This window comes from Protopterus annectens, chromosome 7.part0 (genome assembly GCF_019279795.1).
Source record: "Protopterus annectens isolate FY-2018-M chromosome 7.part0, PAN1.0, whole genome shotgun sequence".
NCBI classification, from domain to species: domain Eukaryota; kingdom Metazoa; phylum Chordata; order Ceratodontiformes; family Protopteridae; genus Protopterus; species Protopterus annectens.
Genome location: NC_056739.1, coordinates 1,539,563,574 through 1,539,587,139, shown reverse-complemented (window position 1 = coordinate 1,539,587,139; position 23,566 = coordinate 1,539,563,574). Strand labels below are relative to the sequence as shown.

Below are 23,566 nucleotides of genomic sequence, written 5' to 3'. Positions count from 1 at the left end.
ACAGAGGCAACAGGAAAGGAGGTAGACTGGAAATGGAAACCCAGAGAGAGACTCCCAGTTACAATTTGCTGGTTACATGAATGAGACTGTGGAGCTATGCATCCTGCATGCACATGATTACTTACAAAGGCATGCTTCACCAGCAGAGGAAATAAGGTTTGCAGTGGCAATACCCTTAATGTGAAAGTTTAGCACTTTTCTTTTATACAATGATTTAAACCATGAATGGCTATCCTTTGTTGAAGACGAAAGGACCCCCACCCCCAAGTTGAACCATCCCTTGCTCTGGTACAGGAAATGCCTGACCTGCCTGTCTGTCCAGTGCCATGCAAATCTAATCATCTGGGATACTTGGAAGGGGACATGGGTTTGGCTTTGCAGCAAACTGTACAGCATACTCTCAACAGTGATATGTAATCACTTGACTTGGTTGAAATTGGGGAAACTATGCCTCATCAATAATGAAACAGGGAAAGGGATGAGGTTGCCGGCTGTCGCTAAAAGGGAAGTCAAAATATCTGGACCTTGGCAGAAGACTGCTGCTCAAGTCTTCCTTTCTACTGATACCTTTTGATACTTTCTATTCTGCTTCATGTAAAGGGACAAAATAAAACAACTGGGAGGATGACTTCTACTACATTTAGGAATGGAGAAATAAAATAATTGCTTCATGGCATCCGCTGATTTCACCATTTCACAGAGGTCTACAATAGTTCAAAACAGAAGTAAAAGATATTGATTTAGCAGCAAATTTTCTTGAATATCCTCTCTGCGTGGCTGTGGGCAAAAGCAGGCATTTTTTAACACATTTCCAAAGGCAGGAAACCAAATGAAGCAGCAGCTGGATTAAAAATCATATTTTAACATGTGTACCAACATTGTCTGCAATCTGATGTTAGTGATTTTTCTCTTTAAGGCTTGTGCCGACTGAAGGAGTGATGGTGCAAGATGCACTCTGTTTTATAATCAAGCTTTCAGGAACAGAGGCAGGTCTAAAACTGCACAGTCTCAAGCCCATAGGGATGTCCCACTGCTAAAAATAATTGGGCAGAGGAAGGAAAGCTACCAGACATCAGCTATCTCACTGAAATTTATACTCTCACAGACATGATCTTATGAGGAAACCCGATAATTCCATAAAGGTTCATCAAACATGCAAAATGCTGTCCTGAACGGTCAAACTAAACCCCCAATCTGTAAACAGTAATACAAGAAAACATACCCACATGGATACTTCCACAAGGCAATTAATGTTAAGAATTAGTCAATTTAAATAAAAGGAAAATGAATGAAATTGTTCCAAAGTGAAATCCTATGGCCACATTAATATCTGAAGGAAACACTGCGGAAGGCATGACTCAATTACTTAACAAAAAGTACAAGTAGTTTAAGAAAATGTGGCAAGATATGACAGTATGATTAAACAAGCGAAAAAGGAGGCTATGCTCTGAAAAAGAAAGGCATACATCAAAATGAGAGGTAGGGGAAAAGTATAGTGTGGTCAGAAAAAAGCAAGCCAAGATCATTTATCAAGTTGAGGAACAGCTAGAGATAAAACTGGCTAAATGTATAAAGGATGGAGAACAGATTTTTTATATAACCAGGAGCATTAGAATTTGATGGATTTACTAGAAAAGATTTAAAGTTAACACACAGAAATATGCTAGTTATCTCTATTTACAAAAACAATGTGGACAGAGGGTATCAAGTTGAGGTTAGAGATGGGGCAAATAAAGTGATTACGAGTTAGTTAAAAAGAAAATAATTTAACAGTGGGATTTAGAGAGATTAAAGCACCAGGGATAGGAAAGTTTATTCCTTTGGTGTAAAAGACCTGGTAGATAAGCAGTGAACCCATGGCATGTTTTTCCAAGACTGAAGTGGAGCCAGACGATGGGAAGATGCCAAAAAAGTCTGACAGAAATTAATTATAGACTGGTTAGTCAGGTTATATGACAATCTCTTGAAACTAAATTCCTCAAAGGAAAGTCGAAGGGCCATTTCTGAGTTAAAGATGGTAAAAGGTGCAGGTGGCTGAAGATCCCAGTTTATGAAAATTATAAACATGTGTTGGTGTGCGGCAAGCTCCAAATATTACCCCCAACTAAATATATTAACTCTGAGATCACTGTATTCTAAATAAGGAATACTTATTTTATTAGTGCTATATGTTACTTTGTAGCAACTGCTGACATTTTCAACAGATCTTTGTTTGTTTGTGTCTTTCGGCTTTTCCCGGTTAGGGGTCGCCACAGTGGAACTCCGGTCCGCTAATGATTGGCAGTTGCTTTTTACGTACCGGCTTGCCAGGCCTGACGCACAACCTTCAACGAAGGTACGCCCATTCACGCATGTCTCCATGCAGAAGACGCTCTAGCTGAGAATTGAACCGGACAGCGTCTTACTGTGAGGCGACAACGCTACCGCAGCACCACCACCGCGGTTTCAACAGATCTTGGTATATACCCAATTGACTTTAGACAGCCGTTTCAAAGAAATGAGATATGACAGTATTATACTACTGGTTAGTGTTTTACCTTTCTTTTTTCTGGGAAATGCTACAGAATACAAAGAATTCTGAAGAGCAGGCCAGAGTTTATGAATGCACATTCACCTAATAGTATGTATTCACACAAAGAATCATCAGATTATGGTACTCGTGAGCTTTAATAAGAATTAAAATATTGTACCTTACAGGGAGCTCATTGGGGGAAAGCCTGTCGGATAGGATGTTAGCTGGTTGACAAGTAAGGATGCAGAAAGTATCAGCTGAGGGGGCACACTACAAAGTACGAAACACAATTAATGGAATGCCAGAGGGTTTGGTACTGGGGCAGTGTTTCTCCAGTTTGTGCCAAGCTTCGCAGTGATGTTACAGAGTAAGAGAAACCCGTTCGTCAATGACACTCAGATGGAAGCACACCAGGAATGGACAAGTGGCTAAGGGCACTGGACATGCTTCCTGCCATTATGTCATTTTGTGGCAAAGGCCCAAAAATAGGAATAATTTTTAAATATTCCTCTTACAAACATAGAAAGTTGACAGAACAACAGGTTTTGAATTAAAGTGAATTTTCTGAAGGGCATGAAACTTGAAACTCAAATGTCTGTCATATTCTAACTAATCCTTAATGATTTCCTAAATGACGTGCTAATATTTTAATGAGAAACAGTCAAAAAATTTGAGACAAAAATTTGGCATTCTGCATAAATCCGGACAGTTGAGAGGTATGCTCTGCAACCTCAGGAAGTCCTGAGCAGCAGGTAAAAGCTTGCAAGTCATTTTACTGAATTTTAAAGACAACAGGAAACTCCATAATAATCTAGCAACATGTTTACTCTAGTAGATGTATGATTTTGGTCAGATTATTACATTAACAGATCACAAGAGAACTGGTACAATTAATGCTATGGGTTGGTTTCTTACTAAATTACCTAAAAATAGTGTTGGGTTAAGAACTACATCTGATTTTTTTTAGTAAGAATGCATATATTTCTGCTGACTGTAGACAGTCAAATAATTACATCAAGCTAAGATTATTTGAATCTGGAGTACTAAAAACTGTTACACTTGTAAATTTGAAAAAATCAGCTAATGTGTACTCAGCATTAATCTCATATGGAAAGCCATGAAAAGAATTATGATGGAAATGATCAGTAATAACATAGGAAAATTCCAGACACTAGACCCAGCCCAATTTCGTTTCATCAAGGGCAGGTCATGCTTACTCAGTCTGGTGGACTTCTTTGAGAATGTCACCAAAGCAATGGATGAAGGCAAAATGTTCACATTGCCTATCTCGACCTAGCCAAAGCATTTGACAATACCCAACCAAGGCATTGTTGACAAACTCAAGATGTTAGGTACAAACCCTTATGTCATCCACTGGACAGCCAGCTGGTTCACAGACAGGACCCAGGAAGTTAAATTTGGAGAGTCCACCTCTACAAAAAGAGGCCAGTCACAAGCAGAGTCTGTCAGAGATCGGTCCTGGGGCTGATCCTCTGTGGCATTTACTTCTCTGAAGTCAAGGCCAATGTCAATGGTCTCTGGCTGACTAAATCTGCAGATTGTTGCAAATTAGGAGCAGTCACTGAATCCCCCAATGACACAAATGTTCTCCAGGAAGGGCTGATACAGACAAACAACTGGTGTCAGAGCCACGGACTAAAACTAAAATGATAAGAAATGCATAACAGTATCCTTTGGGAAGTCATCCACTCCTGTTAATTATCATATTCACAACACACCCCTAAGAGTTGACCCAGTAGTTAGTGACTTGGGTGCACACAGACAGTAATCTAGCCTCTTACCATCAGGTGCCTACAGCAGTGAGGAAATCATTCTATGTTCTGCAGCTTACAAGCAAAGGCATGGCATCTAGGTCCAAGGAAGTTATTGGTCCGCTTGTATTCAGCATTCACCAGACATATCGAGTACAATGCCCCTTTGGTATGTACCTACCCAAGCATACCCAACTGGAACATCCACAGAGATTCCTCACTGAAAGACTACAGGGTGTAAGCAACACGTTCTATGCAGACCGCCTCAAGGCCCAATCCTTGTATTCAGTCTCCTACGGGCTGCTGAGGGAAGAGCTATGCTTGGCATACAGGGCATTATGAGACCACAATCTGATGGACCTCCTGCATACGAGAAAAACAAACGGCACCGGAATTACCCATTTTAAAGACTTAAATCTTGCCAGTGATATAGATAGGATCTGCTGGAGAGATAGGTATATATCTCAGAGATTACATAATCTATGTGAAGCAAAGTTCCTCCCTAACCCAATTCAAGTGAAACTTGGAAAACTGGATGGGGAGCAAGAAATTCATCCTTGGTTTGGCATCTATGTCTCTAATAGACAAAGGCAGCCTGTAAATGGTTCCTCTTCCATGCCCCTGCTTATAAATGATCTCTCTCCCAAGCCCCTGCCCCTGCTTATAAATGATCTATCTCCCAAGCCCCTGCTTACACTTATCAAGAGTACCAGAACTTGTCATGGATTTGGGATGCATGGTTAGGCCTAAAAAGGCCCTTGTGGTCATTAGCATAGTAAACACCCAAGAACCTAAGGTCCCTCTGTTTACTCTGCAATGTCTAATGATGCAGTTTAGTAACTTTCTATTAGTTTTCTATAAGTACTTAATATCCCGATTTCTTAAACCTTACAAGTACTTATAGCATCTTCCTGAATAGCATCTTCCTGAATTTCTTCTATATAATACTATCAGCTCTGTATGGTATCATTATATTGTGCGGAACTGGCTTCCTTAAAACAAGGGACCTACCAACTAATGATAAAAAACATACAAAAATATGTGTCAGAAGAGTCAAAAGCATAATAAGCTTGTTTGTTGGGGTAATGGCATCTAATTCTCCAAAGACAAGGTAAATGTCAAGGGCTTCTGGCTGAACAAGTCGATAAGAGGACTGAAAACTACAGATGGTTACTGAATCCTCTAAAGACACAGATACCCTTCAAGAGGGCATGATGCAGACAACTAGTGCCACAGCCACAGACTAGAAGAAGGGCCATCCTGGGAAATTACCATACTGGTAATACACTCCTAAAAGTAGACCCAGTAGTCAGGAATCTGGGAAGGAATATTGACAGTAACCTGACGTTTGACCAGCAGGTGTCTACTGTGTTGATAAGATCATTCTACATTGCACAACTTATAAGTAAGGACATGGCATCCAGATCCAAGGAGACTATTATTCCACAATACTCTCATCTGACCACTCAATGGGTACAACACACACTTTGGCATGTCTCAGGCACTTGAAACAGCTTGGCCACAGAGGTTCCTCAGAAAAAGAATAAAAAAAGAATACAGGTGCAAAACAAGTCATATGAAGACAGTCTCAAGGCCTCATCCCTGTACTTGGTCTTCTACAGACTGCCATGCAGAGAATTATGCCTAACCTACAAAGCATTCTCTGATCCTACACTGACGGATTTATTGCATATTCACAAAACAAACAGCATCCAACATATCTATTTTAAGGACCTAAACCTATATGCAACATACCCCTTCCTTCATTTCCAAGTAAAGTAAAGCTCATCCCTAACCATATTCAAAAGTAACTTGGACCACAGATGGGAAATCACAAATTTACCCAAGGTTTGGCACTTATGCCATAACGGGGAGGGGCAACCTGTGAGCGCCTGATGTGCACAAGTCTATTTTGTAACATAAAATCCCTTGGGGTATTGACACAACAGCAATATAATGAAGTATACTGCATTATGCACAAATTCTGTTGTATCTTCATAACTGTAGGAGTTGCATCTTGGAGGAACAGAGGAAATATCATGGTGAGACACAAAAACATATTGTTGTAATCCATGCAGAATGCACAAAACTAAATTTGTTGCAAGCTGTCTGCTAGCCATTACTTGCACATTATTTCATGGAATCACCTGGACCCTTAGATAATGCAGAATAATACTACAACTGAAACTTGTACATCTTGAAACATACTTAGCATTTTATTTTGTCATTTATGCTGATTGTGCAATGCAAAATTATGCTTTATGCTCAATATATCAAAAATACTTATCCGGACAGGAAATAGTCACACTTACATTCAATTCTGGTAGTACAAAACTTTAAGCATCTGGCTTGTGAAGTTTCCAAGGAATGGGAAGTTGTGAAAATGTGAAGGAAATATTTCTGGAATCTTTTGTAATATTGGTGTAAAAACTTTAACTGAATTGACTAATAAATTAATACAAAACATGCTACTAAAAAACTGCTTTTTAAATATAATTACTATCCAAAAGCTACTTATACTTGGTTTATACCTGCTTAACTTACATTTTTCAGAAAAGTTTCAGAATTCTAAGGAGTATATAGACTGCTAAGGGTGTAACTTTAGAGAGTTTTTCTTTTCCCAAGATTACCACAGTAAAGTGGGCACCAAACAAAAGAACAAACCCAGTTAATAAAATGAAAGATACACTTACCAGCATGAACTAGAGCAGATTTAAGACTAAAAGCAAATAATGCAATTTGGCTACTCAAAGAATAGAATGCTAATACAATATAGAAAAAAAAATGCATGCAAAGAATGGCAAAAATATAACTCTATCTCAAAACTTCAGAATGCTCTGCATCTGTACTAAAAAAGCAAAGTAAGACAAAAATACTATAACAACCTAAACAAGAGTCAACACAATCCTAAAAATACTGGTCAGTCATTAAAGAAATCTTACATCCCAGCAAAGAATTCAACCCTAAACCCTCTCTCAATAACTCACCACTCAGAACTGCAACCGAATGCAACTCTTATTTCATAGATGGTATAGCGTCCCTAAGGAAGGATTCCCCAACATCTAATCCCAACCTTGCACAACAGCCACATATCACCACATCCACTTCCACCATCAAACCTGTGCCCATATCCTATATAAAACTATGTTTAAACAAACTCAAACCATGCTTTACTTCAGATGATAAACTTCAAAATAGGTACTTTAAATAGCAACAAACAGTATTGCCTATCATGTCTCAATCCTGAAAGGAGTTGATATGCAGCAGTTCCTAGACATTACATTACTGCCGTAACATTCTCAGAGCTACACAAAAAACACATACATGGTCAATTACTCCACATTATCAGCCTCATTTATATATAACACTATGAAGCAGCATGGGAACTCCATAAAGTTCAGTTATATTTGATTCACACAAATCTTCTGACTCAGTCCAAGAGCACTGTCTGGTAAAATGACTTGACCAAAGTTGCACAGTTAGACAATTTAATGTCACAAACAGTTTAATATGGTTTAGGTTCATCTTTCTGCAGCTGTATAATAGTAGCCGATGTCAAGTTGGGACCCCTAGGCAATTCCAGTCTATGTATCATCTTATAAATGGACACTTAAAGTTAATGGCATTTAACTCAACACACACACACAGGTCTTTCCCTGTTTCCTCCTTTTCTCACATTTTGCTTTACACAGCCTTTTCATCCAATGATGGCTTGAACAGAAATTTTGATTAAGGAAAGAAATTGTGTTGTTGTTCCTTGCATCATTTCAACACACCTTTCCTGACCAAGTAAGCACAGTTGTAACCATTTAGTAAATAACTCAGTTAAGCCAGAGCCCCCAGAAGCAGTGGGTTATGCGTGTTTTGAAATACATTTAGAGAATTTCCCAACCAATGGTGGCCTAAACAAAATCATTAGTAAGAAAATAATTTTATTAATAATAAATATTTTTTTCTTTCAATGAAGACATAAGTTGTACCAAAGGCTTAATGTTCAAAGATGACAAAACAGTAACTCACAATAAACTAACAAGACAGTTGTCTGGATACGCAGGTCTTATATTAGAACTGCCTGCCTCCCTAACCCCAGAAAGACTGGCTATGCATCCCACTGGTGTTAGAATGGGATGAAAGCAGAGGTTAAAATTTCTACATTCGTGTATTTCAAATGACTGCTGACATACATATACAAACTGTCAAAGGCAGCTACCTGCATACATGTCTGAAGTGTGATTGTGAGGAAATTGAAAAAATAACAATTACAGTAATGTATTCTACTTTGTTGTTCCTAGACAGTACACCAGCACTGCACAAACTATAGTAACCTTCTTTGTATACCTCTGAAGTCTGTAAGAAAAATAAAAGAAACAATGACCACACTGTTCTCAGCCCAAACACAAACTATAATGACTTCATGTGCACACATCTAAGGTTTAACTGTGATGACAATTAAAGAAGTAATACCCACCCCCCACACACACACACATCTGAGCAGAGCTGGATTTAGAATGGGTGCAGTTGAGAGAAGAGGCCATTTAACAGGGTCATATCACACCCCCATTCAGGTTAAAGAGAGTAATCAGAAAATTAATACATTTTTTTCCTTCTAATTTTCCCCAACAGGCAACAGCTGTTGTGATGCCCCCAAAGTTAAGGATGATTAGGGGAGCCACATGTATCCAGATATACAGTGAGGGGAGTGGGGCCCCCAGACTCATAGAAGATCTAAAGGTCTGAATGTTCTGTAATATATTTTATTCATTACTTTTGAAATATAATTACTGGTTAGCTACATTTTTTTTACTGATACCCAGCAGGGTAAGCCGGTTTTATTTACTTTCCCTGACTTTTCTCATAGTTTTGCTCTACCCTTTGTAAAAAGTTTGATTTGCTTGTAAATCATTCCGAATTACAGACAGTCAATAAATCAAGACATCAGGGTTTTATACTTATTGTCCAAAAAAATGAAAGCTGATGCAAAAGGTGTTATACTATTAACTTTTTAATTCAGTTAGAGTAATATTTAGAACTTGTTCATGATTTTGAGCCTTTATTCTGCTATCCTAGACATTGTACTGAATTCTTCTGCAAAGAAATTGAAAGTTTTAGTAGCTGGTGTTCTGTTAGTGTTTATAAAATTCTCTGAAAGAGAAAACCATCTCTTTAGATCAGAAGCATCAGCTTTTCTTAAAAATCCAAGGTTTGCACCAATCTCAGTCACTCTGGACTGCTGATCTCTCTAGTGCTTACCTTGCTTATGTTCATTATCAGCTTTATCCTAACAGGGTCATTTTACGGACCTGTTCACAGTAAAGAGCATAATCCGGAAATTAATACATTTTTCTCCTCATTTTTCTCCAACCAGAAGCAATTTCTGTGGGGCCCCCACACACGGTCAAGGATGATTAAGGGGTCCCCCTTGAAGTCATGGGTACTGCAAGTACCTAAAGTTGGCGATATTGTTAGTTTTAGGGGAGTGAATGTCCACTAGCAGTGTTTTACTAAGCCAGGAGTACTATGTCAGGCGTACAATATTTAATGGAATTGTGAAGCCTGTTGCTTGACAAAACACTGTTACTGTATCGAAGATAACTTTCGGTTTTAAAGGACATATAAATACAAGTTATTACCCATCTGGTTTATTAAGTACACAAAACTGCTGTACTAGCATTTGTTGGTTTGACAGATGTTACAAATTCTCAGGATAAGACAACTTGCTGTGGTTGGGTGCCTCCCAGTAACAGGGGGCCCCCAGCAACCACAGGGTTTGCTGGTGCCTAAAGCCAGCTATGCATATACAATATATGTTTTGTCTGGTAATACTTTATAACATGACTGCTTTACAATGATCACTTTCAGGACGGATGTTTACAATCGCAGTCTCAGTTTGTTGCCTGGTACTCCACCTAACATTTCCACTATTCACACATCTTTCCAATCACTGTCCCATGCCCACTTAAGCAATGCATGTACCATTCTTAGCTGCTGCCCCTACAACCAGAGAAAAGCTGCTTGAAAAAGAAACCCTATGCGCATTAGCAAAGTCTGGGAGGAAACTACACTCAGCTTAGTTCTAATGGCTACACCTATGTTCAGCCTGTGCAGCTGGAGTGAATGGATGACTTTTAAATCAGGTGAAGCACCCTTTCTGCTGCTTATTTAAAGTTTTACTTAGGGGAGTCGCTCCCTTCACACTTACACACTCCTATTATGTCACCCTGCAACCTCTAGTAGAGGACTTGACATATGCAAACTCTATGCTCCACGATGCAACACAATTAAAACATTAATGAAATGTTTTTTTTCTTAAACCACATAAGCAGACTAAATCCTCCCTCCACACAAACTAAACTGAGGCAGCTTCCGCTACGTGGATCCACGACCCACTTCTGTCCATTAAAGAAATTTATTAAAGGTAGGGTTAACACAGCAACTGGACCTGTACAACACAATAAGGTGCACTGGAAGTTAGACATTTACAACTTAGAAAATGGAAGGCAATAAATCAAAATAAGGTAGCTAGATATTAGTAGAAAGTCGAATAAATTGGTGTGAAACTGCTAAGCAGTTACTACAATAATACTTTACATATATAAAGCATCACTTAGTTACCTTATTAAGTTTCCTAATAAACAGATCTTTTGCATATGCCAAACTCCTACACTGAGTTTTAAAAAATCTTCTACTTCTGTAAAATTCAACATTACGGCAACCATATGTTAACAGTCTCAAAGGAAAACCTGTTAACCGACATCCTAACCTGAGACTTTTGAATGCCTGTACTAAAGGGAGCATAGTTGATAGAAATGACATGAATTAATCCAACGTACTCTTCATCAAAAGGACATTGTGCGTGCGGTGTCACGTGACGCCGTGGGAACGACACGCACTTCCTTTGGATTTGGGGTTAGGGTTCGCCACCACTCGTCAGAGTCAAGTAATGAGATTTTGGAAGGGTGGTTTATGAGCATTTTAATTATAGCATTTATTGAATAAACATATTGATGTTTTGCTCGTCCGCATGAACATTCATCCAGGATATCAGCATGCGGAAAGTAAAAGTGTGGACTTGTTAGTTTACTTAAGAAACACAGGCCACGGTTGTTATGCTTCGGGCAACCTCTATGTCCAAGAAAGCTGTACGAGACAGAAACCAGGCTTGTAAATCTTTCACTTTAGTTTTCTCACTGGTCACATTGCCAAAGGGAGATATGAAATTTTGCAACTCATACGGTTGCCACCTTTTCAAATGCCCAAAGTGGGACATTTTTGGTACAAACGTCATATTTTGCAGGGCAAAACATACCCACTCCCAGTACAAAGGACAGAACTTCACTTTTTTGCATAAATAAAAACTTATTCTTGTGGTATATGAGTTGCTTTTTCTGTTTCTTATAACATTTAGGTGTTTCAGATACAAAATAGCTGTTTTATGCAACTATTACATAAAATATACGAAATATGTTTGTCCTAAAATCTCAGGACATTTGCCATTTTTTTGCAGGACCCAACTGCCCAAGAGGGACTGTCCCTCACAAAGTGGAATAGGTGGCAACCCTACTCATAACTCACATGCACAGCCTGATTTCATCACGTGTCAAGCAACAATCAATATATGTCACAGGCAAATTTGCATGGCATATTAATTAACCTTCCTTTGCACATTGCATCACAGCCACTAGGCATGTCAGTCACCCAGGTCACGCACATTTTTGGGGGGAAATGATCTGGGGATACTGTAAAACAATGCAAAAGATTGCAAGCAGTGCAAGTCTATCTGGTGCCTTGCAGTGTTCGTCCAGCCTTCATTGCTGCTGTTTCATACTACCTTTTTCCTTTAAAACACCTGCCTTTCTATATATAAAAAGAGAGAGTGACTGTGAGATGATAGAAATGGTTCAGTGCAGTGTGAAAATCTGTTAGTTATAGTTTTCTTACTGGATGCGTAGATAGCAAGGGTAGGGCGAAGCAGGTGCCTGCTGACCATTCGCTGGCTGTTGGAAAATAGTTGGAAGAGATACTGATCATCCTCATACAGCAGTAGCTGCGATCTTGTGGCTGCTTAAGTGCAATGTTATGTCAGTATCATTTAGTTCAACGATTTAGAAAATTGTGTTTCTAAAAGTGCTGTATACCTCTCAATTGTACAGATTTTTGACTCATATTTTTGGCTCGTTTTTCATAAAATTGTGGTTTTCTGGAAGATTAATGGCAAATCATTAAAGATAAAACTTAGAAAATAATGACAGACACTTGAGTTTCAGACTTCATATCCTTCAGAAAATTCATGCTAATAGGTTCATAGGTTCATAGGTAGGTACTAGGCTATCGGCCCGAGGGCCTATGTAAGCCTAGCCAACAAGGTTCCCTGGCTTATGCCACCCAAGAAAGTTATTTTCCTGTGCCACCGTCAAGCAGAGACACAGAAGTGATCCCTGGGGTGTATTTCCTATTTCCCACCCACTCATCAAGATTTTTTTTGAAGAGTGCTAATGAAGAACTTTGCTTGACATAGATGGGTAGCCTGTTCCAGAATATGGGAAGTCTCTGGGACAGAAATTGATCCCTCCAGCATGTCCTGTTTATTGTGGTGACAAGGTTTAGGTTCCTAGAGTGTGTAGCTCGGAGGGATTGGGATTTCTTTAGGTGTAGTATGTACAACAGCTCTGGGTTTGACATAGCTTTATATGTTAGGCAGAGATCACCTCAGAGTATGTGATATGCTATGGAGTAAAGCTGGAGTTTTTTGAGATGGCCTGTGTAGGGTATCTGTTTGAGGCCAGTAATCCTCTTTGTGAGGTACTTCTGTGGCCTTTCCAGCTGCCTGATGTCTTGTGAGGTACATTCCAAAAGGGGCCTTGTACTCTATAATGGGTCTAATGAGTGTCGAGTAGAGGGGAACAATGACCTCTTTTTTCCTGGATGAGAACCCTTTTATGATGAGGTGTGCCACATAGAAGGACTTCCTGACTACTGTGGCGATGTGACTATCAAAGGAGAGACTACTGTCCACCTGGGTCCCAAGGTCTCATCACACATTCGGTGTTAAATGGACTGCTGTCTATGTAGTAGTTCATGGGTACAGAGTTTTTACCACAGGGGATGACAATGCACTTTTTGGCATTGAGCTTGAGGTCATGGCTCTGACACCAGGCATCTGTCTCAGCAAGGCCCTTCTGTAGGATTTCCACATCATTTGGGGACTCAACTATGGCTCCTAGTTTGCAGTTATCTGCAAACTTCATTAGCCAGAGGCCTTCTGTATTAGCTTGTACTTCAGAGAAGTAGATACCAAACAGGAGAGGTCCCAGGGCTGAACCCTGTGGTACTCCACTTGTCACTTGTTTGAGGTCAGATTTGGAGTGTGCAACTTTGACAGTGTGGGTTCTGTCAGTGAGTCAGTTGGCAACCTGTCTTGTGATGTAGGGATTTATACCTAGTTTAGTGAGTTTAGCTATAATTCCAGAATGGGAGATGGTGTTGAAAGCCTTGGCGAGGTCAAGATAGGCTGTGTGAACCACCTTACCCTCATCTACGGCTTTGGTGACTGCCTCAAAGAAGTCAGTCAGGTTCAGGAGGCATGATCTGCTTTTCACAAACCCGAACTGAGTGGGATCCAGAGTTTGGAGGTTACCAATGTCTTTGTTTATGATTTCCATGATGATACGTTCCATGGCCTTGCAGACCAGGCTCGTCAGGCTAATAGGGCGATAGTTCCCGGGATCAGTGGTGGCTCCCCCTTTGTGGAGTGGGATAACTGTTGCTGTATACCATTCAGTGGGTACAAAGCCTGATGTGAGGTTATGACTGAACATGGTGATTAGGTGGGGAGCCAGTTTGTTCTGAAGTTTGTGTAAAATGCAGCCTGGGATGTTGTTCGGTCCCATGGATGCTGTGTTTTTGGCTTTAGAGAGTGCAGCTTTTACCTGAGTAGTTGTGATTACAGGGACTCTGCATTCTTCCTGTATAGATATGGGCCCTTTAGGGGGTGGGGGGTAAAGTTAGCACTGAACCTATCTGCCAGGATGTTGGCAATATCAGTTGGTTCTGTAATTTTCGTGCCGTTGTGCTGTAACTCAGAGCAGATCTGGGTGTTGCTATTGAGATTCTTGACATAGCTGTAGAATGCTTTGTGGTTGTCCTTAGAACCAGTGGTGATTTTGTTTTCGTAGCTAGCTTTGGAGGATCTTATAAGGGATCTCAGCTTCTTACTGTGGCTGACCAGGGAGCTCCTCCACTCATGGGATTTTACTCTCATTTGCAACAATTTCTACCTTCTTTTGTACAGTTTGTTTATGGCAGAGGACCACCAGATTGGCTTCTTTTTTTTTGGAGGATAGCATCTTGGTTCTGTTTGGGATAGCACGATCTATGCACTTGTGTAAGTACTTATAGAGTGCATTTGTGTAGGATTCAGCAGTCGTAACTGTATTGTCCATCTGCATGGGTGTCATGAAGTTTACCACTTCTGTCTTAAGAAGCATGAAGTTGGCTTTGGAGAAATCTTTTTTTTGGAGCGCCTTGAGTGAGTGCATTTTCAGATTTAGACTTCTAGCATTGAGTAGCATAAACCTCAGTTTTTGCTTGCCTGTTCCTGTTATGGTGGTGAATTTGTCATTTGAACCTTGCCTAAAAAAGGTACTATAGGGACGGCAAGAGTCTTAGCCAATATCCGGAATCCCAGGGGCGACAGGTGCAGGCCATCTCTGGCAAAGCATCGTGGTCTATCAACCATGTCATCCCAAGCAGACAGATACTGGATCCCCTTAGAATGACACCAGAAGCTTAGCCAATTGTTGAAGTCAATCATTTTGTCCTTGTACTGCGGTATCATTCTGGGCAATGGCAGAATGCTACTCAGGGCTACAGTCATACCTGCCTGGGTTACAAGATCAGAGAGCTCTTCCATGTCTCTATTCATGTAGTCCAGGGAGGTATCAGGTCGTTCACACCAACATGGACAACCCAATGCAAAACCTGTTATTCTATCTACTTTCTAAGTTTCTAAGAGCAGTATTTAAAAATGCCTGTATTTTTGGTTCTTTGCCTCACTTTTACTTATGGCTTTGTCCAGATTTCTTGCTCTAAGATGTTGAGAGGTATGCCCTACAATAAATAGTAAAGTCCAAGGTGTGATGTCCCCTCCTCTAGGCCAGTAATCAAGGAGCCTGAATCCTCACCACTTACACGGTGAAGGACGTTCACTTGCAACAAAGATAGATACACACAGTATTTCCAGAGATGCAGCTCTCTGCACCAAGCACAATTTCCCTTAAGATCACACAGGGAAAACACTCAGTCCGGGTCTTGGTTTTCCCCCTCTCTCTTTCAAGGCCCCCAATAAGACTACCCACTGGCACAGCTTTAGAGTTGAGTCCTCAGCCGAGTGTCCCAAGCCAAGTCCTCCACCACCCCCTTTGTGAAACCAGAGCTCTGTGTCACTGCTCCAAGTAACTGACACACACACACACACACACACACACACACACACACACACACACACACACACTCATTGAGATTTGATTTTCACACAGTCGCACCTGGGAAAGGCTGGGACAGATTTACTAGCTATGCCCCTCCGCCCAGCCTATAAGGTAGATACTGCCACCAGGACACTCCAAAGCCAGCTGGTCTAAGACTCTTACCAGGGTATCCAATTATACTGAGTAAAATTAATATTAATACAAATGGTAATGTTTGACCAATGCAACAAGGCTTCCAGGAGCAGCCACAGTGTCACAAAATAAATAAAAGTACTCTCAAAGGTTTAAACATTCTCTTAAAAAAACACCACAATGAAAAGTTTAAATATATTTAATAATAAATAATAAAAGAACATGAAAATACTAAATATCTATTTACAATAAACAGCAGAACTTTATTCAAAGGAAATATTAAATTAACACAGATGAATAGATTCACACAGGTACTGAAAAACAGTACTTAACTAACCCCACTATATTTTCCTGACTGATCTAAAGAATTACTATTCCATGGTTACTTACTAAGGAAAGGCAAGATGAAGTGGGTGAGAGATCCTTCTTTGTCAGGTTTCAAAACTAGACTGCTCTGAGACTTCTATTTCATCTAGTATTAAAACATCATTTTAGTGCTGGATTACAGAATGACATCACATACATCTGATCATCTGACTTCTGTTTCCCATACTACCCCCTTTACTAGAAACTGAACCAGAATCTTGCACATATGTGTTGCAATACACACAGATGTTTGCTAAGATGAGTTATTGCATCTGGAATCCATAAAATCATTTCAACACTTCTACTCTTCCAGGGTAGCAGTTAGTTCACTGCTAAGGACAATACAGCAGAATTCCTACTCCTTGTTTTCACAAATATTTTGTCTCTGGCTGCAATCAGAACTGTAAGATACAATCTTTATGGGCTAAACCAGGTAATTTAAGTTCAAACTATTTTTCAAAGTGAGCTGGACTGAGATTAATCTCTTCTCTTCCAGTATCCTCTGTTATAATATTAATTCCAACAGTTACAGTACAGTCTGACATACAAGTGTATTTCTTTTTCAGTCCAGCAAGACCCACTGATGGTACACAAGCAACTTTACAAATACATTTTAACACAAGCACCTGTACAATTCAGTTTGATATACAAATAACATATAATTCTTTACAAAACTTCAGCTAGCTATGCTGGCATAGGTTACACATCCACTGCCCTACTTCTCATGGCATAGCTGGCAGTACCTCACATTGTCACACAACGAAACACAGAAAGCAGTGTCTACACCGATTCATGAGGGTACATGAAAAAACATAGCACATTTGGCTTTAAAAACAAAATGATACCTTTAGGGAGTTTTGCCCTCCAGCGTAAGACTTTGCAGTTCACAGGGCTCTTTTAGCAATTTGCTAAATTCAGACAAAAGTCCAACCTGTAGGCCTTGCTCAGGCTCCAATTCCAGATTAGCTCAAAATGGGCTGCTAGCCACACTCCACTCCTCAATAATCCTTCAGATGGGGAATTATCTTCCTAAAGTCCTTGGAACTGGGATTCTCCATTTATGCAGCACAGAGTTTACATATTTCTGAAGTAACTCGGGATCAGGGCAAAACTCACCAAAACAAAAGATAAATCTGGAAATAACCACGGACACTTTTTAAAATGTTAAACTATTAATTTGAGATGTTGACAGAACAAGAGTGCATTTTCCTGAAGTAAAATAAGTCTGCACTTCTAATTATTGTCATTATTTACATTATAAGTATAATTCGCCACCTTTCTTCAAATGTCAAAAGTTTTACAAGGGAATAAGAAGATAGCTAAAACTTAATTCAAATTCAGGGATGTCTTTAAAATCAGGGACAGTTGAGAGATATGGAGTTTGCACTCACTGTCTAATGCAAATAATTTCCCCACTGTAATAATTACATATTTCACTTAAAGGTGTATGCCCTATTTTCCCATTCACAGGCTGTTGCACACATTTAAAAGTATACCTCGTGTTTCTACTCACAATATGTTACAACTACCCCTGCCAAGAAAAAAAAAGAAAGAAAAAAACACTGCTTTTGGGCTAATAATGACAAGTTGTAGGTCCTTGGCAACAGAATTGTCCTCAAGTGCCCACTGTAAATCCCAAAGCAAGAACTTCCCCAACTTGAATTTGAAGAGCAAAAAAAAGTGTTCTCAAAGTTGAAGACACAAGAAGCTCTTCTCTTGAGAAACTGTCAAAAGCTGCTTGATATGTATCAAGACAGTCAAATCAACTTTCACTGAGCCCTTCACTACTTCAGCTGTGACCTTAAATGCAATATCAGCATTAATTTGTAAAACTGGCACTGACTTCCACCAGCATCAACACTTGCAAATTGTGCTCCATGAGAGTTTGAGCCTGGGGCAGCTGCCCGAGCCGTCACCATTTATTTTAGTTAGGCTAGAGTTGTGGGTTACTGTATATTGAAAAGGTTAGAGCGATATGGCACAAAAGTGCTACCTGATATTGCCGTCGGTCTGTCTATACTGCCATTGAACAGGAGCATGATCAGTTACCAAACAGAAATGTTTACTTAACAAATAGTAGTTCAAGACATAGAAGACCCCCTTTACAGCTAGACACTTTCTTTCAATGGCTGAATATTCCCTTTTGGCATTACCCAGCTTCCAGCTGATATAGAACACAGGGTGCTCCTCACCTTGAATGTTTTAGGATAGTGCTGCTCCCAAACCTATATCAGAAAATTTTCTTTCTTTTTGTGGTCTTAAGTAACCCTCTTCCAATAAAATAGATTCCACAATGCCCAGTTTATTTTTCTTAGCATTCATGCCAAGCCAGTTCAATTCAAGCCTGCCTGTCTTATAGATTCTACTACAGCCTGAAGTTTTGTAAGCCAGACCTCCAGTCTTCTGAATGAATGACCATATCATTGTTATGTGGCAGTATATCATGAGTGGAACATTTCATCCATCAGTCTCTAAAAGGTATTCAGAGTTATATGTAGGCATATTGGTAACACTGTGTACTAAAATAGACCATCTGGGGTTACAAAGGTTTTGGAAGGGGGTAAGTGATGTCTGTCAGTATCCCTTGTACATAGGTTCATAGGTTGATACTAGGCTATCTGCCCTAGGGCATGTATAAGCCTAGCCAGAGTGTGTTTGGCTTTTGCCACCCTTTTGGATTAGTTGACTGTGCCTCTGTATAGTAGGTCACAGAAGATAGCCCTTTTAAGGTTAGTTTACTGTGCCTCTGTCTAGTAGGGACACAGAAGAGATCCCAGGGGTAAACCTACGATCTCCCATACACTCGTCAAGATTTCGCTTGAAGAGGGTCATTGAGGGGCTCTGCCTAACATGGATTGGGATTTTGTTCCAGAGTGAGCGGAGCCTCTGGGATATGAATCTGTCCCTCCAGCATGTCCTATTTATTTCTGTGCTGAGGTTTAAGTCCCTGAAGTGTGTAGCTCTAAGGGATTTGGATTTCCTGAGGTGGAGCATGTCCTATTTATTTCTGTGCTGAGGTTTAAGTCCCTGAAGTGTGTAGCTCTAAGGGATTTGGATTTCCTGAGGTGGAGCATGTCCATTAATTCTGGGTTGGACATGGCTTTATATGTCAGGCACAGATCGCCTCTGAGTAGGCGGTAAACAACTGAGTAGAGCTGGAGTTTCTTTAGCCTAACTGCGTAGGGCATCTGTTTGAGTCCCTTGATCCTCTTGGTGAGGTACTTTTGGGGTCTTTCCAGTTGCTGCAGGTATTGGGTAAGGTACATCCCAAATGGGGCATTGTATTCAATTATGGGCCTGATGAGTGATGAGTAGAGGGGCACAATGACCTCTCTTGATCTAGATGTGAACCCTTTTGTGATAAGGTGGGCTATATAGAAGGTCTTTCTAACCACTTTGGCAACATGATTGTCAAAGGAGAGATTGCTATCTACTTGGGTCCCCAAATCCCTAATTACTTCTTCCGTACTTAATGGATTACCACCTATGTGGTAATTTGTTGGCACTTTGTTTTTCCCAAAGGGGATGAATATGCACAATTTGGCATTTAGCTTTAGGCCATGGCTCTGGCACCAGTTATCCATCTCTGTGAGACCCTTTTGGAGGATGCTTGTGTCAGTCGGCGAGTCGATTATGGCACCCAGTTTGCAGACATCTGCGAACTTGGTCAGCCATAGTCCTCCCATGTTAGCCTGTACCTCAGAGAAATATATACTGAACAAGAAAGGTCCCAGGACTGAGCCTTGTGGGACACCACTTGTAACTGGTTTAGAGCCTGACATGGCACCTGCAATTCTGACCATGTGGGTTCTATCCCTGAGCCAGTTTGCAACCCATCTTGTAACATAGGGGTTGATATTTAAGCTGGTGAGCTTATTTATGATGCCCGAGTGGGGTATTGTGTCAAAGGCTTTTGCAAGGTCCAGATAGGCTGTGTGGACTACCTTCCCTTCATCTATGGCCTTGGTGAATGTTTCAAAGAAGTCGACCAGGTTCAAGAGGGAAGATCTGCCCTTAACAAAGCCGAATTGGGTAGGATCCAGTGTTTGGAGGTTCCCAATGTCTTTGTTTATGAGTTCCATGATGATACGCTCCATAGCCTTGCAGACCAGGCTAGTCAGGCTTATAGGGCGATAGTTTCCGGGGTCGGTTGTGGCACCACCTTTGTGGAGTGGGACCACTGTTGCTGTACGCCATTCCTTGGGTACATATCCTGTAGTAAGGCTGAGACTGAACAGTGACTTTATGTAAGAGTTCAGTTCTTCTTGGAGCTCATGTAAGACGCAGCCCGGGACACCATCCGGTCCCATTGATGCTGTGTTTTTTGCTTTGGAGAGGGCAGCTCTCACCTGTGCATCTGTGATGTCAGGGAGGCTACACTCTGTTGGGATAGACATTTGCTCTTTTGAGGAGGAAGGGGGGGAGAAGTTTGCACTGAACTTGGCTGCCAGGATGTGTGTCTGTGGGTTCAGTGTATTTTTTTGTCATTTTGCACTAAGTCAGAGCATATCTGGGAGTTGCCACCCAGGTTCCTGACATAACTAAAGAAGGTCTTGTGATTATCTTTAGTGTCTTGTGCAATTTTTCTTTTGAAGCTGGCCTTAGATGATTTTATGAGGGATTGTAGTTTCTTGCTAGTACTGATCGGAGATGCCTTCCCTTTTTGGGATTTTGCTCTATCATGTAGTAGCTTCCTCCTTCTGTTGTATAGCTTATTTATGGTTAGGGTCCACCAGGCAGGTCTCCTGCCTTTGGAGGAGTGAGTCTTGGTTTTATTTGGGATAGCACGATCCATGCATTCCTGTAGGTGTCCATTAAATGCGTTTGTAAAGGATTCTGCGGTTTGGGCCCTATTTTCCACTGGCCCAGGGACTTTGAAGGATTCCACCTCGGTTTTGAGAAGTGTGAAATTTGCTTTTGAGAAGTTCTTCATTGTGTTTTCCTTGGCTGGGGGTGGAGACGGGATATGGATGTCCAGTGAGATTAATTTATGGTCAGATCTTACCAATGAGGGGTATACCTCTGGTATGGAACATAGAGTCCCCATGTTGGTGATGATCAGGTCCAATATGTTTTCCACTCTTGTTGGAGTGGTGACCAGTTGTTCCATAGCATTTGAGTTTATAAATTCTAGGAACCATTGGGCGAGGGTGTTGGGCTTGAGTAGTGCTCCCAGTCTATGTTTGGGTAGTTGAAGTCACCCAATATAATGGTGTTTGGAGAGACCTTCATATTCTCCAGTGTTCTCAGGAAAGCCGAGTGGGGTTCCTGAGTTTGGGAGGGTGGTCTGTAGCAGGCTACAAACTGAAAGGCAGTTTTGCCCACTGTTAGTTGCACATGGATGGTCTCCAATGCTTCGTGCAGTGCCACTAACCTGGAGGTGTGGGTATCTTGATGAATATGGATACTCCCCCTCCTTTTGTGGTTCGGTCCGAGTTTTGCGGCCGAAAAGCATGGTATGAGGTATAACGTGGTAGTGCTGGGGTGCTCTCAGGAGCCTTGAACCAGGTTTCTGTTACTGCACAGATATCGATATTCTCCATACTGAGGAGAGCCTCGAGTGCGTGCATCTTGAGGTTTAGACTTCTGGCATTGAGCAGCATTACCCTTAGTTTCTTTTTCCTTGTGTTGTCTATGGAGGTGGGTTTGTCTTTTGAGCCTTGCCTAAAAAAGGCACTATGGGGGTGGCAAAAGCCTTATCCAGTATTCGTAAGCCCAGGGGTGACAGGTGCAAGCCGTCCCTAGCGAAGCAACGTTGCTTGTCGAGCATGTCATCCCAGGCTGACAGACACTGGATCCCCTTTGAATGACACCAATACTTTAGCCAATTGTTAAAATTGATAATTTTGTCTTTATACTGTGGCATCATTCTTGGTGAGGATAAGATGCTACTCAAGGTCAGGGTTATACTGGCCTGGGCTACATGATCAGAGAGCTCTTCTATGTCTCTTTTCATGTAGTCCAGGGAGGTATGTCTCAGGTCATTCATGATGCCCTGACACTGGCCCAGTAATCAAGGAGCCTCAATCCTCAATACTGGCAACAGTGGGGGACTTACACACTGGGAGGACGACAAGTACACACACAGTAAAGTGCAATTTCCCTTAAGAGCACACAGAGATCACAGTCAGTCTGGGCTGGTTTCTTCCTCTTTCTCCAGATCCCCAATAAGACTCCCCACTGACACAGCTATAGAGTTGAGATCTAAGCTGAGAGGCCAAGCTAAGACCTCCAGCACCCTCTCTGTCCAACCAGTGCTTCATGTCCCTGCCCAAGTAGCTGAACACACACACTTTGAGATTTGATTTATACACACACAGAGACACACACCGAGACACACACACACACACACACACACACACACACACACACACACACACATGGGAAAGGTTGGCACAGGTTTACTAGTTATGCCCCTTTCTGCCCACACTATAAGTTAGTTTTCATTGCCACCAGCCAGCTCCTTATCAGCTACTTTAACGCCCTTAGCAAAGGGTATCCAATCTTACTGTATAATGTTACTATTAGTCCAAATAGTAGTTTGACCAAGAGACAAGGCTATTAGGAATGACCTGTACAGTGTCACCAAATAGATATGCAAGTACTCTAATAGCTTAAATATCTCTAAACAGAACAGCCACAATTGAAAGGTTTAAATATATTTAATAATAAATAATAAAATAGCAAGAAAATACTCAATAAATTATCCAAGTAACTTCAGAGCTCAAAATCACAGGAAATATGTAAAAAAACATTGCAGGACAGTCTCAAATAAATAAAGGACATATATAAGCTATACTTTACTATAATCCTATCTGAATCTAAAAGAGTTACTATGCCCTAAAAACTTACTTAGAGCAAAACAAGGGAAGAGGTGGTGAGTGGATGTTCTTGATAGGTCAAAGACAAAATACAAAATGAACCATTTCTCTCTCTCAAAGAGACTTTTTGTCACCTGATTGCAGTTCCCAGTCTGCACACCCATTGTTAGAAACTACTAGCATTTAACATCTCTCTGTGAAAATACATAAACAAGGAACTTCTTAGATCTTTTGTCAAATGGTGGAAGTCATAAAATAATTTACATTCCTCCACATGTAAAGACAATACAAAAAACTTCTAGTTCTAGACATTATGTCTGCTACTGCACTGAAACTGAGGGATAGCATCTTTTGTTTATGGCCTAGCTATAAAGTAACTTAACTTCAACTATTCTTAAGGTTTGCAAGTTAATCTTCTATGTTCCAATAGGGTACACTGTGGATACACCTTTGAAGCTCAGTACTGTACAAACCCTGTTC

General features: G+C 40.7%; 1 protein-coding gene across 3 annotated transcripts in view; it reads right to left on the bottom strand.

Annotated features, from left to right (window-relative positions):
- ACAD9 (acyl-CoA dehydrogenase family member 9) overlaps positions 1–11,173 on the bottom strand; it is a 1,114,604-nt gene extending 1,103,431 nt beyond the window's left edge. Inside the window, exon 1 of one of the 3 annotated variants that reach the window (XM_044078083.1) lies at positions 11,115–11,173. Coding sequence is in view for 1 of the 3 variants with exons in the window: in XM_044078081.1 (XP_043934016.1) it covers positions 10,897–11,097 (201 nt within the window). In the remaining 2 variants the exon portion in view is untranslated. The other 2 variants (XM_044078081.1, XM_044078082.1) reach the window with 2 other exon arrangements.
- Positions 11,174–23,566: the final 12,393 nt, after the last annotated feature.